This window comes from Brienomyrus brachyistius, chromosome 8, assembly GCF_023856365.1.
Source record: "Brienomyrus brachyistius isolate T26 chromosome 8, BBRACH_0.4, whole genome shotgun sequence".
Classification (NCBI taxonomy): domain Eukaryota; kingdom Metazoa; phylum Chordata; class Actinopteri; order Osteoglossiformes; family Mormyridae; genus Brienomyrus; species Brienomyrus brachyistius.
Window position 1 is genome coordinate 18746491 of NC_064540.1, and position 18989 is coordinate 18765479.

At 44.9% G+C, this 18989-nt stretch overlaps 1 protein-coding gene and 1 long non-coding RNA gene across 5 annotated transcripts in view; one reads left to right on the forward strand and one right to left on the reverse strand.

Moving 5' to 3' along the window:
* Nucleotides 1–18989, forward strand: part of LOC125747271 (synaptotagmin-2-like) — an 82141-nt gene that overhangs the window by 55231 nt on the left and 7921 nt on the right. For 2 of the 4 annotated variants that reach the window (XM_049022275.1, XM_049022276.1), the window contains 3 exons: nucleotides 15048–15302; nucleotides 16064–16224; nucleotides 18399–18530. In XM_049022275.1, coding sequence (XP_048878232.1) covers nucleotides 15101–15302; nucleotides 16064–16224; nucleotides 18399–18530 — 495 coding nt within the window. In that variant the 5' untranslated portion in view covers nucleotides 15048–15100. Of the gene's footprint in view, nucleotides 1–739; nucleotides 907–15047; nucleotides 15303–16063; nucleotides 16225–18398; nucleotides 18531–18989 lie in introns of those variants that run through there. The other 2 variants (XM_049022274.1, XM_049022277.1) reach the window with 2 other exon arrangements.
* On the reverse strand, nucleotides 6464–7755 carry LOC125747291 (uncharacterized). The gene is made up of 3 exons (XR_007399282.1): nucleotides 7701–7755; nucleotides 7434–7597; nucleotides 6464–6604 (listed from the first exon to the last, which is right to left on the reverse strand). It is a non-coding gene; the product is annotated as an uncharacterized LOC125747291 (long non-coding RNA).

Sequence of the window (18989 nt, forward strand, 5' to 3'; positions counted from 1 at the left end):
CAGAATTTTACCCCTCTGGAATCCAGTTCTCTGGGAAAGTGGTTGCTGTCATGCTCAGAGCAGCTAAAAGCTTGATATACACACATTGTTTTTCATAACTCCCTTCCCTCCCCATGGAAGATACTGTTGTTACCAAACCACCTTAGGAAGGTCTACAATCTACCAATGCGCTTTGGACAGGCAGCAGCCTCCAAATGTCCCTTGAGAAGCCGTGTGTCACTAAGCAAAGTCCCATCTGAGTATTACAGAGTCCCCCCCCCCCACACTGCAGTGTGTGCTATAGGGCTGTACCTTGTTGTTATTTTGAATTTTATTATTGTTTGTTATTCTGAGATGAGAATGGACCGTCGCTGAGTGCCCCCCCCCCCATCACTTCCAAATCCAGTGGGGGGGTGGGGGTGGGTATCGTTTTGGAAATTGATTTTGGGAGACTGCCCTTGAATGTCGGCCCACAGACAGAGTGCTACAGTGCGGCAGCATGCGAGTGGAATGGCTAAAGCGAGAGAGCGAGAGAGAGAGAGAGAGAGAGAGAGAAGGAGCGGAATGGGGAGAGTGCAGGTATGAGACAAAGAGGGACAGTGAGAAAGGGGGTGAGAGGTGAGCAAAGGGCCAGAGAGTGCTCACGATCTGCGTAGTAGTGCACAAGTGTGTGTGCGTGTGTGGTGGAGGGGGAGAGAGGGAGGGGGGAAGAGCGAACAGGGAGGGAACTAGGAGCGGGGGGGGCTTCTGATGGAGAGAGAGTGAAGGAGAGAGAGAGTAGGGGCGAGCGAGTACTGCAGCACTGGAGCAGGCTGAAGCGAGACTGCAGTTCTCACGGCTGATAGGAGGGCAGCTGGGGGACGGTGGGCTTCACTGAAACGTCACCTCGAGCTGGATGCGGGGACCAGCGCTGAGGAGCCATTACTGGTAAGTGTGGCCCCAAGCCCTGAGACCGCGGCTTTTAACTATTTATACTCAGCCTATGTGGAGAAACGCGACTGACCCCAGTTATGTGAATTACTGGGTAACATTGACTGACTTGCTGGTTTATTGTTGCATTTTCTCACTGCTGCATTAAGGGCAGGGCCCAACGGTTGATATATCATGCAGTAGATGGAGGCGAAAGTTTATTCCGAAACGAAGTGGTTCGTATCAGCAGGGCTGAGGGATAATTCTCCATGCCTCGGCAGTAAATGTATAAGGAAATGTGTTTGTTTAATATCTGTAGCAGAAAGAGACGGAAACACAGTTTGACTCACTAGATGTCATTTTTCTGGCATCCTAGCATCTATATCGCATTTAATTTCTTTTTGTTTGTTTTTCTTGCTCGAGTGCCTGACCTGGAGATCTTGTAACTTATCTGACTGCAGTGCCTTTGCTGCTGAGTGCATAGCCTGCTCCGCTGCCGGGTAGCGTGCTGCTAGCACTTTGCTAGGATGTCACGCACTGCATTAGTCTACAGCATGGAAAAAGAAAGCTGCTTCTGCACAGAGCCCAACTTTGGGTAGAAAAAGCGAGGAATGATGGACAGTGCAGGCCGCCACACGAGCGTCACCCGCGTGTCTTTTGGGTCGATGCGTAACGGAAAGAGTGTCCCAGGCCGGACTCAGACAGCTGTGAGGTCTGAGCTCCTTCTTAGACACGATGAGCGACTTTAAAGCGTTACAGTGTTTCTTTGTGCAGTTGCGAGTACCTGCCCAAACCACGACGCTTCCTTGCACATCTGCTACTATTGTGCTTTTTTTACTACTGCTGACTTAGGCTTCAGAGGGGAGTTGAAGTCACTCTCTTTCCTCTTCTCACTTTCTCTCTCTCTCTCTCTCTCTCTCTCTCTCATTGTTTCTCCACCTGGAACCGAGGTTGCTTGCACAGCACAGCACAGCACAGTTCAGCTGCAGGACACTGATTGCCAGTGAAGGGTTTTACGTAGCACTGTACTTGAGTGAGGAGCTTTCAGCACTCGTCCAGCTTTGCCCGTTCCTTATTTTGAATGCAGTAATATCAGCCTCACAGACATATCTAGTGGCGCTGTTCAATTCAATACCTACAATGTGTTACAATGCTTTTTCTTATTTGTTCTCTATTACGTGGCCTGTTGATTCTCCTTTTTTAAACCCTCCAGCATAAGGATTTATTAATTTCCCGAATTTATAAACAGTACATACTGTATGCTGGCAAGAAAATCAGCCTTTTTTCAGACTTATCAGTCATCGTTCATATGATTTGTCACACAGACAGTTCTTAAAACTTGACTGTCACCTATCATATAACAAATTAACTTTTTTTCATGTATCGTTTGTCCCTGAAAAGGAGCAGCATCATAGCCAGGGTGTCGCTTACCTTGTGGTCTGTGCTACTTAGGACTGGCTCCAGACTCACCAGCGACTCTGTTGTAGATAAGCGGTTGGCAGATGGATGACTGAATGGATGGATGGATCGCAGCATGTTCAAAACATATGCTATTATATCTGGTATACAGTTTGTGACTGACAGGATTGACGAGCAGCCAAATGCTTCGTGCAAACGAAAAACAGACCTATCGCAGACTGCAAGCTTCTCAGAAGAATTCTCAAATAATACAATGAACTCTACTGGTGGATTAAAAGTATATGAGTTAATGTGGGTCACGCAGCCTCTGTCACAGTTTTATTGGTTGATTTTCTAGCATGCAGTGTGAGCTTATCTCTTTGCTTTTTCTGATTGTAGTGAATTGACACTAATCATAAAAATCTTTCATCCATAACCAGTAGAGGGTCACAGTCAGCCCGGAGTCGGCACGTTGAAGTGTTTCTATCCTTCACCAACAGTCCAGTAACTGGTGTCCGTAAATCCCCTTTAATGGAGGTGAGAGGTTTCGGCCCATAACATTATCTCCTGGGCCTCTGCCAGGGCGCAGGTACGGCCAGGCTTTGGTTCGAGCCGCCATGCTTTATGGTCTGTGCTGGGAAGAGCTCACCGCAGACCACATTCAGCAAACGTCGCACTGTCCAATCTGCAAAATAAACTCCCTCATCAGAACCAGCCTCACTTTGCATCCATCGGGACTAAACATTGATCACATTCATTTGAAACCAAGACAGACATGAGTGAGGAAAATAATAGTTCATGATTATTAGGATTCAATATTGTAGTGTCCATAATTGTGAATATTTGGTTGTGTTACTCAGAATGTCTTTAATTGGGAAAGATATTTTGCCAGTATAATTGACCCTCCACCCCCAGTCATTCTCGGCTTTAATTGAAAGCCAGTGCAAGTTGCTTCTAGGTGAGCTGTGGAATTGAGGCGCTTTTCTCACTTGTTTCTGATAACTCCCTTAAATTGCCTGTCCTCCAGACGGGGATAGATTATGTTTCCCTCTCTACCCACACGGCTCTGACCCACTCCTGCGGGTCTTCACAGTCGGGATGCACAATTTGGAAGCACCATTAATATAAAAGATAAAAGAACATTTAACATCCTCTCACTCTGAAACCAGCTGTTTGTCAAAGCAGCTTCGTTATGCAAAGGAATCAATTCAAAAAGGACTTCATAAAGTAATATAATATTCAGATTATAGCACAAAAAGCTTAACAGTGTCCAGATCCAAATAAATAAAAAGTTTGTAATTATAATTGACCACTGAGATAATGAGGTTCATTAGTTTATCTATATAATTAAAAAATTAAAATAATAATAAAAATGAATATATATATATTAGAGTAATTACGGCCCATATATGAGGTGGATTCCGGTTCTTTCCACTCTGTAGATCACGGCTTGCTGCAAAGCCAGGACAAGAAGGCTGGTAGGAAGCTGTCCTGCTTCATTAAATAGACATACTGGCCTGCTTAGATGCTGTGGTGGAGCCACGAGGCCCTCAGTAATAAATCTCAGGCCAGAGTCTCCCCACCAGGCCAAACGCAGCGGGTGTTTGAAGAAGCGACTTGGCCAAGGCATGTTGTGATGTAGAGCGGTGTTTCCCAATCCGGTCCACAGACAGTCCACATTTCTGCTCCCTCCCAGCTCCCGGTAGGTAGCAAAAATGCAGACTGGCAGGGAGCAAAAATGTGAACCAGCTGTGGGTCCCCGAAGACCGGACTGGGAAACATTGATGCAGAGGATCACCATCAGTGGTGCACGAGGTGCTGTTACCGTGCTATTTTGTCCAAATGTGCGTGTTTTTTTTTTAATATTCGTGCACATTAAAATGGTCTCTAAATTCAGTATTGCTTTCACTGGCTCATGCCTTGGACACCTACCTTTATCCAGGCTGGAGTCCAGGCTTTTACTGGTGCCCAGCTCCTTGACTTACCTTGTACCTGAAGGCCAGCTGGGGAGTCAGAGCATAACAGCCTGTTCACTGTGTAGCTGCTCCACTTTAATCTCCACCGACTTCCACGCAAAGTCAGGGTCCGTCATCCGGGCTGAGGAGCCGCATTTCCTGCTCAGGGCAGGCCCTGCTTCACCTACAGATTCTCTCTCACACACAAGGTTATACACACACTGAAAGGCACCAGTCGCTGCAAATCAGCTCTTAAAATTTCCTTCATTTATTTCATTAATTTAATTCAGGATCGTCACTACGGTCCCCTTCGGTCAAAATGTCTATTCGCATCCTCTGTGGACCATGTGTAGGTGCAGAATGCACATCCTTTGGTGAGTTGCATGCATGCTGCAGGCTCTTTTCTCTGCCGTCTTTTTACCCAAATGTGTGTAGGTGGAGGGGGAGGTGGAGGAGGAGGTGGAGGGGGGGCTCTCTTAGGTTCTCTCTTGTCTACTTCCTGCCTCCTAAAACAAAATGAAATACTATGGCCCACGAGAGGTGGGAGTACACCAACTGCTACTCAGTGCTTAAGGCTTTGAGAATCATCAAGCCTTTCTTGGTCCAGCATAGTGCATCTTGATTGCGCTGGTCTGGTGATAGTTTGTCATCAGACTTTGCACTAACACGGTGACTCGCCATGAAGTGTCAAGGAGCAGATGTCAGCCTGATGAGGGCCCCTCTGACGTGCGATCCCGCGTCGGTCCTGATGCTGGAAACTGTCCCGCAGGTAGAAGGGCTGTGCGCGCTGCCCTCCAGCCAATCAGGGCATTGATTGGACCGCTGTGGAAAACAGGAAACCTGGAGAGTCCTGAAGAGGTGCCGTGAGCTCATGCTGTGGGGAAGTCCTGGTCACATTTAGCGAACGAAACCGAGCTGAATGAACCGCAGCTTGAGTGCTCGGCGTGTGCGGCAGGAGTGAGACTCACGAGACAATCTGCTTTACAGGCCCAAGATATCATATCTGTAATGCCAGAAAAACACATTCTAAAGCTAAGCTAATGCTACAGTGCCATGTTCAGTCTTTAAGGTAGTATATCCGTCCATCCATAAATCTATAAAATGATGAAATTGTTCTTCACAGTCAACAAATTAGCAGTGATATTTGAACTCCCAGGAGTACAATATTTTGGAAAGCAGACATAAATCGATTGGTTATAAGACCAGAAAAGGATAAAAAGACACGAGTGCTATCAATTTTATCAGGAAATAAACAGCTTTAAACATGTGAGGAGAAGTGAATGTGAGTGTAGATAATCGGAATGAATGGAGACCACTGTTGGCACAAGGTAGGGAGACCCAGGAAGCACAAGCAGGCTCAGGCTGCTTCCGGAGGCTGGAAGGAAAGCCGCCCAATCACTGTGGCCCAGAAGGTGCAGAGGGCCCTGAGGGTGGCGGTGGAGAGTGATCTTCTCTGGGCTCATTATGTAGATGGAGGCTGCAGAGCCTGAGAGGGAGCAGAAACAGGAGGAGCTCGCGGTTCTACATCCCTCCTCAGCCCGGAAGATGTGGGGCGTCGGTTATTTGAGTTTGGGAGGGAAGGGTGTAAGAGATCGCCCTGCACTTGCCGGCCATCACTAGGAGCAGGAGTGTATTGTATGCATCCAACCACCATGCGAGGTAGCATGGAGAGCTGTACCACGTGGCATGGGGGACGGGGGAGGTCTTGGCGGGACGAGAACGCGTTAAACAGCCCACAGAAGCAAACAGGAATATGAGTAAGTCATTTTGGCTGATGTGACGATTAACAGAAAGCACCAAAGCTGACAGGCCTTCAGGTAACAGTGTTTTGTTACATACAGAACTCGGTGTACGTCGAGAATGCTATGTTAACACACTGATTTTACCCCTCCCCCCCTTTGGAAATGCGGGACGAGTGGAATCGCCCGGCAGAAAAAGCTTGGCGACTGTTAAGGTTTCGGTGCACCTGCTCAGTCCGGCTGTGTGCCACCTGGACAGAATAAGTGCGGCACATGAAAGCAGCAGCCATATTTATGCTGTCTTATCAATATTAGCACAGAGGTATGGAGCTAAACTCTGGATTTCTGTTTAATTCTATACGCATTTTTTGTTGATCTTTTATCTCAGTAGAGACTTTTATTTAGGTTTTCTTTAGCAAAATATAAAAGAGACATCAGTATACAAAGAATACACACAGTAATAGTGAATTTGGTTTTATTTATAGCTGGGATAATATTATCCACCCATTCATCTTCCAGTTCATGGTAATGGGGGGAGGAGGCGGTGGCGTTATCCATTATTTAATTATGACAGAACAGGTGGATATCACGTAGAAAATCCAGGAAGGTAGAGCGGTAAACTTCCTGTAGGAAAAAAAGGTTTTGTTGAAAAGTGTAGCTTTCTGTTTTAGACCCATCAAAAGCAAATGCTCTTTTGGCACGAACGTAGCTTGGCTTTTTCTTTTATTCTCATCAGCATTAGAGTGATGGTGTAGCAGCAGATCAGTAATAACTTAAGAAGGAGCAGATATGCAGAGATGTGAGGCTGCAGTGAGTCAGCAAGAGGCTCGACTGCCGAAGCTCAGTGGTTTAATTACACGCCGTGATTAAACAGGAAGTGAGAACCCAAACAAACTGCTCCACGGCACCAAGGCATTTACCTTTGTCATAGTCATCCGTGTGAAATCAAATCACGCGTGCCGTTTTCAAAACTATACCATCAACCACTTCGTTTATGCAGTGTTTCTAATTGAACTTTGATATAAACTGGTAGGGTCAGGAAATCTCAGGCTCAGAAACCTCTGGTGTCGAGCTGCGTGGTCATCGCTGACCTCCCAAACATATGCAGTAGTGCAGTATAGTGGCCCCTAGTGAAGGGGGGCGAGCTACACTAATGCGGGGCGTTCTTGGTTGCTGAGCAAGATGCAATCAGTGCTGAATGAAAGCACCGCCCCCTTCCAGTCTCCGCCCCCTAATTGCAGGTGTGATGATTGGCTGGCCTGCCCATGTGATTCTCTGTGATTGGGCGTTGGTTGAATGTACACAGTCAGCCATGCCTCGCAGTGAAAAGCTGCAGTCTGGGAGGGAAATGGACTTGGCAGGCGGCGGCGGTGGGGGGCGGGGGGGGGGGGGGGGGATCCCTTGGCTCAGCGCCCAAATAAAACATACGGACTGCGGCACTTTATTCAGTTACCTCTGCCTGTAGTGGGGGAGAGTACGGCCGTCAGCGGGGGATTGTAGGCCTCGGCGTCAGCGAGCAGGAAGGAGTGGGGATGGTATCGCAACTGTAGGAATCCTGCATTGCAAGGACGTGCCTTTCTTGCTGTTTTATTGTTGTTTTTCACTTTGACGTTATATCTGCAAAAACCAGGAAGCTCATGGAGTACAAGGCAGGAGGCGAACCGGGTCACTGACAGCCTCGGGAATCACTCTCAATGGGCAGTTTAGAGGCAGCACTCACCCTAAAGCAGGTGCCTATAGAACCCCAGGCGGACGTGAGAGGAGCCTCTGTACACACAGCCTGAGAGGCCTGGGCAGACGGGGACACGGTGTGTCCCACCACATCACCCCAGCGCAAAAACACACTTAGATACCCTGCAGGCTTTTAAGACATAACACAACTGTACTTTTTGCCACTTATTTTTAGAAATAAAGTTTAATATATATTCATAAATTACAACGGCCATAAAACTTGAAATTTCCACCTCTCAGCCCTTCTCAGCCCTTGAATGTGTACAGTTAGTGTAAAATCCACAGTAATCTGATTAAAAATAAATCGGGTTTCCATTTAATTAGCGACTTATTGCTTTATAAGGAAACTCCGTTGGTTGAAGTTATACAATTAGCTGATGCAGCAGGATCCCATATTGTTAAAAATTAGCAGACTGGCTCTTCAGATTCTGAAGCCTGATCATCCAACATTATTTTCCTTGGGTCACAAAGTTGTTCATACATTCTTGGACTCTTGCGGCGCTTTTGGCAGTTAATAGCTCAGCTTGCCGAAGGTCCCACATCTTAAGCTTGGGTATGTCAACATGAGTTGGGAAAAGGAACTGATGGGAGGACCAAGACTCTGGAAGAGTGCGGTGGGCAGGATTAGCACATGCTGCCAGAGGCTCCCTGCTTTAGTCCAGTGGGATCTAGTGAAGTAATTAATGACAGACATACAAGTTAACTCTGTCAGTGACAGGCAGCACATGATGATCCCCTCCAAAGTGGGTTTGAAGGTTCATTTCTCTCATTATGATAAATTTTTTACATTTAAATTCTTTATTTCACTGGGAAAATCACTATAAGATTAATTAATTTGCAAAGCAGTCCAACTTTGCATGCAAAATGTATGCTTACAAATTGCACACAGTTAGCTAGCTTCAGGTTTCTAAAACGTTTTTTCGAGATTACTCTTGTTTCTAAGGTAGTAATACCATTATGTCGGTAATAAATCTTCCATGCCTTTTTCAAAAACTGCTTATCCAGTTAGGGTTGCAGTGATCCAGTGCCAGTTGCGGAAAATATACCCCATAAAGCAATGCATGCCCTTAGAAAGACAGAATGAGAGGGAGGGATACAGAGAGAGAGGGAATGAGAGAGTGGTGGATGGAGAGCAGGCAGCAAAGCTGGAGAGGGAAGGATAAGAGAGGTTGAGAGAGAAAAAGTAAGAGAGAGAGTATATTGACACAGTCAAACAACGTAGCTTTGATACAAAGTTAACAGTGAAGCACATGGCTCTGTGCTTGCAGTGCTATGCACTGAGTCACTCTGTAAAAACAATAAATAAATAATTTGCTGTGTGTATAGTACCTATAGCATGAAGACAGGACAGCACATCAATAACGCTTCCTTCTTTGACTCGGAGTTCTCAGCTTGTTTCTTGAGAAGTCCTCTTCCGCAGGGCTGCTGAGGCACGGTGCAGTAGTGACACCCCGACACGGTGTTATGTAAGCACAGCGGCGCAGTGACCCACGCAGCTGACGGCAAACAGCTGCAGTGCGCTTGCCTCAAATGAGCGTCCACGTGCAGTATGGAGGCGGCGATAGCGGCAAGCAGGGATAGGTGGCGAGTGCCGCGAATATGGACCTACGTGGGCAAGGTGGCGAAGCAGTGATGGAGGTCAAAATGCAGGTAGGCAAGGTGCTAGCAGCCAGGTAGAAGCCACACCCCTTAAGAGAAGACGTGAGCGCGCACTCTTGAGGATTCCCCAGAGCTAATTTCCGGAATTTCTGCCACTGGTGGCAGTGGCTTATGAGCGAAAGTGAAAATGGGCTTTTCATATGCTGGTTAAATTCTTTGTTTCCCTTTGATTCAAATCAGTAGCTGACAGTCTCTTCTTCAGTAAGAGTGAGAGTCATTCTGGGGTACATCCTGGATGGGACGTTAGCCTACTCACAAACACGCATGCATGTAGTTATATGCTATGGACAGTTTTAGAGACACAGATAGACTTACTGCCTGTCTTTGGACTGTGGGAGGAAACCAGCGTAACACAGGATGAACATAGAAAGATTACATGCAGAGTGCGGAGGTGAGATTCAAACCCACAACACTGCGGGAGCGAAGGGACCATGCTGACCACTGCAGCACTGTGCTGTCTTCTAATTAAAGGCATTCTGCCAAAGGTAAATAAGCAAAAAAGCCGTGGCAACTAAATCAAGTGTCAAATTAACGGACAGGGCAGGACGTACACGAAGGCCGAGCAGAACAGCTCACTTATACAGGTTCCATGGGTCTAGGCTTCCGAGCTTCAAAAAACTCTGAGATATTATATAAGTGGAAACAAGGAGCAGGAGGGAGGAAAATTGCACAAACCTCTGCAGTCATCTAACTCTTGACAGCTTTCCAATGACAGCTACTACAAAAAAAGCTGTAAGTCAAATCCTGTAGACCTACAATAAACAGCCAGATAGCTATAAATATCTAACGAGTGAGTAAGCACCTAGGGGAGCTTTCAGAAAGGCTGGGTGAGGCCCCCCAAATTAACGTGACACTCATTCTGGTTAACGTACAGCTAATGTAACTCGAGACATGTTTTAAAATGTACCAGGTGGGGAGCTAATGTACTAGAGGAGCTGAAGGAGGCCTTGCTCTGTCTGCCCTGCAGACGTTTTTTTCTCAATGTCAAATCGGCATCAAAGGATAATTGATCTTTGCTTTTCCACTCAGCCAAATTCAGTTCATTTGTCAGAGCATCAGTATCTGAAAGAGCTAGAGTTCAGTTTTGTTAAACTTTTGTTCTTTAACATATTAATAAAGTAACAGTATTTTGAGTTCTTTATGTACCGTTGCACATTTCACTTGTTCTTTTGGCGGTTTCATTGATTAGACTGTGGGTAAAACCTTCAGGAACTCAATCTGCACCTTGTCCTGAAGTCAGGCACATTGTTTTCTTATTTAATGGCTGCTAAAACACGATATACTTTGGTCATTGGCTCCCCTAGTGATGTGATGGAGGCCGTGAATAACATACCTAAGAGTGAATCAGTATTCTGCCCATTCTTGCCTCTTATATGACAAACAGAGAACATGCAGCTTAATCATTAATGAAATAAGTTCCCGGTGGACTCCTAATGGAACTGCTTGTGTTTTCCTGACTTGTTTCTCAGATGTCTTGACCCAGCGTTGTGTGCGGCTGCCCGCCTGCCATTACCCGATGATGTCTTTCCCTTCCTTGCCAGTGTCGCATCAGCCATCATTGTCATTATTGAAGCTCCTGCCAAAGGTGGCCCTTCTTTCACCCTCATCCAAGAACGGCTCGTCCAGTTCCAAAGCATGTAGGGTGCTGAGTGCTTAATTACTTCAGAAGCAGCTGCTGTGTGGAGGAACCAGCTGTCAATACATCTATCTATCTATCTATCTATCTATCTATCTATCTATCTATCTATCTATCTATCTATCTATCTATCTATCTATCTATCTATCTATCTATCTATCTATCTATCTGTCTGTCTATCTGTCTGTCTGTCTGTCTGTCTGTCTGTCTGTCTGTCTGTCTGTCTGTCTGTCACCAAGAGCCTGTCCCAAAAGCTATGGGTGCAGGGCAGGGAATAACCCAGGACAGGGTGCCATTCCATCACAGGACACAGACACCCTTCTCCAATTTACCTCAGCATGTATTTGGACTGTGGGGGGGGGGGGAGTGGAGGAAATCCTATGTCGACACAGGGAGAACAAGCAAACTCCACACACACAGATGTGGGACAGAGAATGAAACCCTGGCCTCCCGAGGTGTGAGACAGCACCGCTAACCGCTAACCACCACGCCACCATGCTGCCACCACAGGATATACGTTCACGTTGTTTCTGTTACTCATTTACTGAGCTGTTTCCTTTATTGCGGCCTTTACCCGTATCTGAGAACCGCACCCCACGCCGATTTTTGTACAGCCTGCAGAGTCTGTGCTCAGCTGTGATGATTGGCTGATTTCCAGCCAAAGTCATATCTACATCCATCAGACTTAGTAAGGAATTTCTCTTAATTATGCTCAGCTGGCCCTGCTTGGACTAAAAATGCCCCGCGACTCCTCTGAGCACGAGGAAGAAGGAACATCATACTGCAGGGACGATCCTTTGAGCTACCCAGTGGGTTTTTTTAATCAGGCTTCATAAAAAGCTGTTTTTCAGTAGGATTTTAACATGTCTCCATTACCGAATGAATATTCAGCATTTTTTTTCATTATTTCATAATCTGCAGATGCATAACTAATAATGTAATTCGGGGCTAAAACGATCTCTGAAAGATAATCTGCTGCATTTGATGCACACCTGGATAAGACATTATGACCTTATTTTTTATCACAGCTACAAAGCATTAATAAATTAATAAATTAAAGAGGATTAGAGGATTATTATCTGTTTCAGACTATGGAAAATGCATGATCAAGGTACAAAATGCATGATCAAGGTACAAAATGCATGATCAAGGTACAGAATGCATGATCAAGGTACAAAATGCATGATCAAGGTAAATGAATAAATTATTGAAACTAAATAAAAAATGCAAATCTGAAATTTTCTCCTCCATTTTGTCCCTTTTGCCTCGCCCCATTCTTTATTCATAGTCCCCTTCTACAGCTAATTTTATTTTGTCGCTATATAATAATTCCAAAAAGGCGAAGCACTCATAGCTGGACACTGAAAATGATTGTTATCAAGCTCTATGGCCTAACAGTTTCCCTGTAGAGTTATATGGAGCCACTTCGCCGATGTCCTTCATCAGCGGCTCATCAAAAACATTATTGATTGTCAAAAGCTAAAGTGAGACGCTAAGCTGTGCGTTTTCATGTCACTCAGATATTCAGGTTTATCAAGATTGGTTTATTGTCAATACGACAATATACACAGTATACAGTGTATTGAAATGTCGTTTTACACAGGTCCCTCATGGTGGATTATAAAGATAAAAATATATACCAAAAAATATAAAACAGAAATTTCACATAAATAATAAATCTAACTAAATTCGTCCATCTTATCGAATGGTCCATAAGTATCCATCCATCCATTTTCCAAACCGCTTATCCTACTTGGTCGGGGTGGGGGTCCGGAGCCTATCCCGGAGGCAATGGGCACGAGGCTCGTCCATAAATATTTCACATGATATTTCGATGAAGGTGTTATTATTTGTTATAGTATAAACTTTAAATCTGATGTATGTGTTTTTATGAGGGTGGTAATTACTTAAAAATCCAGTGACCCTGAGCAGGATAAGCAGTGGGAGGAAGGATGGATGGGTGGCTGGCATGAATCATCCATCCATCCATCCATTTTCCAAACCATTTATCCTACTGGGTCGTGGGGGGTCCGGAGCCTATCCTGGAAGCAATGGGCATGAAGCAGGGAACAACCCAGGATGGGGGGCCAGCCCATCGCAGGGCACACTCACTCACCAGTCTGGCATGAATCACTTCCTATTTATTTAATTTATATCAGAAGACATTTACATGCTTTGTGTTGTAACATACTAATACTTGCATAATTTTTTACACAGAAAAAGAAATTTTTAATAGCAAGAAATACAGCATGAGGGACAGTGAAATGAAAAATTTCACATGCATTGCAGGGCACAAGGCAGGGGGCACCCTGGATGGGGTGCCAGTCCATTGCAGGGCACAAGGCAGAGGGCACCCTTTATAGGGTGCCAGTCAATCACAGGGCACAACGCAGGGGACACCCTGGATGGGGTGCCAGTCCATCGCAGGGCACAACGCAGGGGACACCCTGAATGGGATGCCAGTCCATCGCAGGGCACAAGACAATGGGCACCCTGGATGGGATGCCAGTCCATTGCAGGGCACAAGGCAGAGGGCACCCTTTATAGGGTGCCAGTCCATCGCAGGGCACAAGACAATGGGCACCCTGGATGGGATGCCAGTCCATTGCAGGGCACAAGGCAGAGGGCACCCTTTATAGGGTGCCAGTCCATCGCAGGGCACAAGACAATGGGCACCCTGGATGGGATGCCAGTCCATTGCAGGGCACAAGGCAGAGGGCACCCTTTATAGGGTGCCAGTCCATCGCAGGGCACAAGACAATGGGCACCCTGGATGGGATGCCAGTCCATCGCAGGGCACAAGGCAGGGGACACCCTTGCAATTTTTTTCGTTTTTCTTCACAGAAAACATTAATCATTTATTTACAAAAAAACAACGTGTATCAGATTAGAAACAACCAGAGGTAAAACATTAATTTCAAGTACCAATAAATCGAAACCCAAATTATAGTTCTGTTTGCTGTTCTGAGTTAAAAAGTTCATTGACAAGCATCATTGGGTGCTTTTTAATTAGTGACAGTTTTGCAAAAACATAAAACAGCAGACATCTGTGTTTAGTGTCCCTTTGGGAGTCAATGACTATAACTGCAATTAACAGCAAAACGGAAAAAAGAGAACTGAAGGAGTCAGTCAAAAAAATATGACACTTAATAAAAAGAAAATATCTGTGCAGGTGAGATGTGCAGATACGTTAAACATTGCTTGACATTGGACTTTTCTTATTAAACCAATAAATTTGCAACATTATTACAGAATTAGTCGCGTCCCAAGACTTACTGTGAGTGCTGTTTATAGCACGTAACATAGAAATAACCTCAGCTGAGCTGTTCTTACTATTTTTAAATTGCTGACTGATCAGACCTTTACTGATACTACAGAGAGTTTGATGCCCAGACTCTTCTGGTACCCAGCAGCAGCTCATTAAAGTTGTGTTACCATGCTCTCTCTCTGTGTCATGCACTTTCCAAATAAAGAAGTGGGACACAGTGCGCCCCCTGGAGTTCATGTGGGAGTACGCGGCTGAGAAAGCACAGGGGTGGATGAGAGCATCCTTTGGGATGATTCATTTCCTTGACACGAATGATAAAGGATAAGAGATCTATACCCTATTTGTGGTCAAATCCGGCATATCAGTACTATTAAACTCTGTCCTTATTTTACCTTTATGTTCCGGCTTCATTGCGAGCATAGATGTTAAAGTGGAGCACGAGTGTAGCCTTATACCTCACCCTGAGCCTGCTCACACTGCGCATCACTGCACCACAGCGTCTTGCTTCACACACAGACTGACACTGCTTTGCCTACCTCTGGCCACTTTACTGACAATACCCTTATATCCTAAATCCTTATGTAAAGGTCACCTCTTCCCATTATTTTATAATGCATTACTATAAATAATGAATGCCTTATGTAATATTTTGAGCTCGATTCCTCTGCTTATGTAACGCTTCTTTGTTCCTAGGTGTACCACTGCATTAAAGGTCAAAGTGCAGACTTCAGGTATACGAAACATGTTGATTTGTCCCCCCCCTTTCATTTCAGTTGTTTGGTACGTTCCTGTGCTTCCACCACCGCGCTCCTGCTAGCCGCCCGGGATGAAGTGGAACCCCTTCAAGTCCAAATCGGCGCCCATGGTGGGCACAGAACCCACCGGCACCGTGACCACGGCCGCTCCGCCTCCTCCAGTGGCGTCCACGGCGGCCGATAATTCCACCGAGACCGGGGGGCACCCAAACAAAAACGATGCCTTTGAGGAGATTAAGAGCAAGTTCCTGAATGAGATTAATAAAATCCCACGTGAGTTTCCTTTCCAGGTCGAAGGGCAGTGGTTGTATCCTTGGGTGAATCTCAATACCAAGAAAGCAAAGACTGTACTTATGGGGCTTGGCAAGACCCATCTTGTTAACTTGCCTTCCAAGAGTGAATTTGGGGTGCAATGAATCTTGGGATTGGTCTCGTTTGGTGAAAATGCAGCCGATGTACCTTTCATATTTAGGGGGGGGGCGGGGGGGGGGGGGGGGGGGGAGCAAGAACAACATCTGGGGATTTCTACTGTCCTCCAGTACTTCTCTTCTTAGTATTGTCTTTGACGATGGAAGATGACGTAAAATGGATACAGTAGAACGCAAGTATGGTCAAGTATGCATATTGAGATTCACCCCATGATAAGATTCTAAGCTACTTAGTCACTTACCTGCGACACTTGACAGAAGGCTTAATTAGTACAATCAATATAGTTTTTAACTGTATTACCAAGACATTAATGCAATTTATGTAATGTGTGTATTTTCTAGCACTGTGGAATTGCATCTTTTGCCTAAATTGTATTGTTTCATAATTGCCTTGGTAGGATTTTCCAAGCGAAAATGTGTGGCGTTGTTCCGTCGGTAATTTGTGTGCCTGTGAGATGCAGCTATCCTGATTCTGGTTTTCAGTTAGAAAAATCAATATCAGGACTGAACTCCAAACATGTAGATTTATGTCAGCTAGAGCCGTGTGGTTGTGGGGGGGGGGGGGGGTTGCGCCTGGGATTAAACACTCCGGCCCCCTGTGTGCAGTGCCGCCCTGGGCCCTCATCGCCATCGCCGTGGTCGCCTGCCTCCTGGTGCTCACCTGCTGCTTCTGCATCATCAAGAAGTGCTGCTGCAAGAAGAAGAAGAAGAAGGGCAAGAAGGACAAAGGCGGCTTCAACATGAAGAACATCGGCAAAGGCGATGAGGTAGGGCGTTCGAGTCGGATCGCATGAGGAGCAAGACCCGCAGTGGCCATCACCTCCTCAGCTCTCCACACGTCTTATCCCTTTCCGATCTGTGTACACAAGTAGCACCTGATGAAACTCTATTTAAAAATACAGTAAAGGATCTGCATATTACCACAGCGTTGATGAATTATTAAAACAGAATGACAACAAATTCACATTCGCAGTCAGAATGTGGGTGTGGTTATTCTCATTGAACATCAAAACACATCGACCTCAGTGAGGGCTTTGGTAAATATTTCTCCCTGTCTGATTAGATGACTTCAAGCAGGGCAAATCTCATTTCTGTTTCTCAGCATAACCTCTGTTACCTTCTGCATTTACGATTAAACGTGACAGCTGTATGTATGCTTTTGCATGCTAGTGCACTGGGATTATTTTCCCAGTTACTCTAAGGTCTGTCTGCTTTAGTGAGACAATCGTTACGCTAAGCGACAGTGAAGATTTTTGGTCAATTGGACAATATAAAGATCTCCCTCAGGAAAATGTAGGTAAGTCATTTAGTAGCTGAGTGCAAAGAGGCTGCCCTGGGAAAGAGTACTGTTTGCAGTCTGGCATAATTAATAGCACCTCGCATATGGCATGCACACTTGACAATGTAAGGAGTGAATGACTTTCAGGAGTAAATATACTGCGTTTGTGTCATTTTTAAGCCTTGGTCACATTGTGTTGTACTCGTTTTGTGTCTGTGACTTCAATCTCTCCCTTCTTTTCTTTTGCTCTCCTTTTTCTTCCTGCATTGTGTCTTGTGTGTGCACCATATAAACTTGACTGTCGTGGACCTCTCTGCGCTACGGTAGGTTGAAGGCTCACAGCGCCACCCTGTGGCTGCCTGCAGTAACGATTACGCTGTATGGAACGGTGGGGGTGGGGGGGTAGTGGGCAAGGTGGTGGGCAATGGATGAAGTGGCTGTTTTCTTAAGCCTAGTCGCTGCTTTCTTTGGGAGCATGAAAGGTGACATTATTCTTTGTTTTCCATAAAATGCTTGTTTTAGACTTCGGTGTATTTTTCCATACTAATCAAATTTTTGTGTGAAGCCAAGAGTGAAACTCAAATGAAATTTGAATGTAAATTCTGAATCCAGTAATCTGCTAGACTTTAACACATAGTTTAAATAAACAGCTTGCATGCATTAAAAAAAAGGCTTAGTTGTTTATTTACGAATGAAAATGACGAAATCCTAAACGGTCATTTTATATTTTGATGTTAGTCTTCAGCACAAGCCAATGTGCTTCTTTCATAAACTATGCCTGGTATTGTGTTATGTTTAAACTTTTATTCTGTATCAAAAGTTTAGTCAGGTTTACTGCCTCTTCTCACCGGTAAATATTAGCTGTCCTCAGCTTGAGTTTTGTTGCATGTTGAGTTATAAATGGCTTCACCGTACAATATCAGTGCACATTGGTGTTCGCTCACAACTCGACGGGCTCTTTAAGCAGCTATGGATGAATGATCCAAACTTGACCTTGACAGTGATTTCCAAGGTGACATATTAGAAGGAAAAACATTGGTATCTAATAACAAAAATAAAAACAATGTTAAAAATGGATGCAATGATAAGGCCTGACCTTCAGCCAGTCATCATAACACACTGTACTGTACACTGTAAAATTTATAAAATAAACATCAAAATGGAAATATATCTATAGCCCTGCGGTAGACTAGCATCCTATCCAGGCTGCCCCTGCATTGTACCCATAACCCCAACCACAAAAAAGAGACATTGAGGATTTATACATTTATGGATTTATGGATGTGTACAGTGTACATGAAAGCATACAACTATTTAATATACTAAATATTTGTTTTTATTCCATTCATTTTCCAACACTCAATATGGAACAGATTCCCCAATATGCTTAATAATGGTATTATTATTATTATTATTATTATTATTATTATTATCACAAAAACTCTGCCACCTAAGGAACCTGTAAATCAAGTCAAGTTTAAATCATTCTTTTCGAGTGATTGCACCCCTTGTCATATGAGATCATATGAGTGCTTGGCTCTTATGGGGGGGCAGGTGACCAGCTCTAGTCTCCAAAGTCACACGGCTGCAGCCCCCCAGCACATTTTTTTGGTCGAAGCTGACCTTTGACCTCTATGCCTCCCTTTTCATGTTCAACTGCAGAAACTTCAGGACGACGACGATGACGATGCAGAGACTGGGCTCACCGAGGAGGAGAAGGAACCGGAGGTGAAGGAGGAGGAGAAGCTGGGCAAGCTGCAGTACTCCATCGACTTCGACTTCCAGGACAACAAGGTTGGCAAGAGCGATGGCGCAGCTGAGAATGAGATGGCAAATTGTGAATGAAATTACTGTGCTGGCACAGTATTAGCATTAGTTTATGTATTAAAGGGGATATGATTCACATTTAAACTGTTTCATTGACACTTTCATCCACATTTTACTTGTTGATGCAGCTGGATATTTTACAGAAACCATTAAGTGTTTTACGGCAGGGCACTTTCTGGGGCTGTTAGTAAAAGCCATTTTATTTAAAGTTGTTATCTTGAACAATTACCACACCTTCTGCTTCAACGAGAACTTAAAAGTGATCGTTTTAAACTAGAGCACTTTAGGTTTACACATCTTTAAGTTTCTGAATTGATCTTGTAAATCCCTTGTCTCAAATGTCCTTATCCCAACTGAGAATTTTATTTTGAGCCCTTGGTGTCTTACAATCACCCAAAACAACAATCAATTAAAGTCTCATCTGCC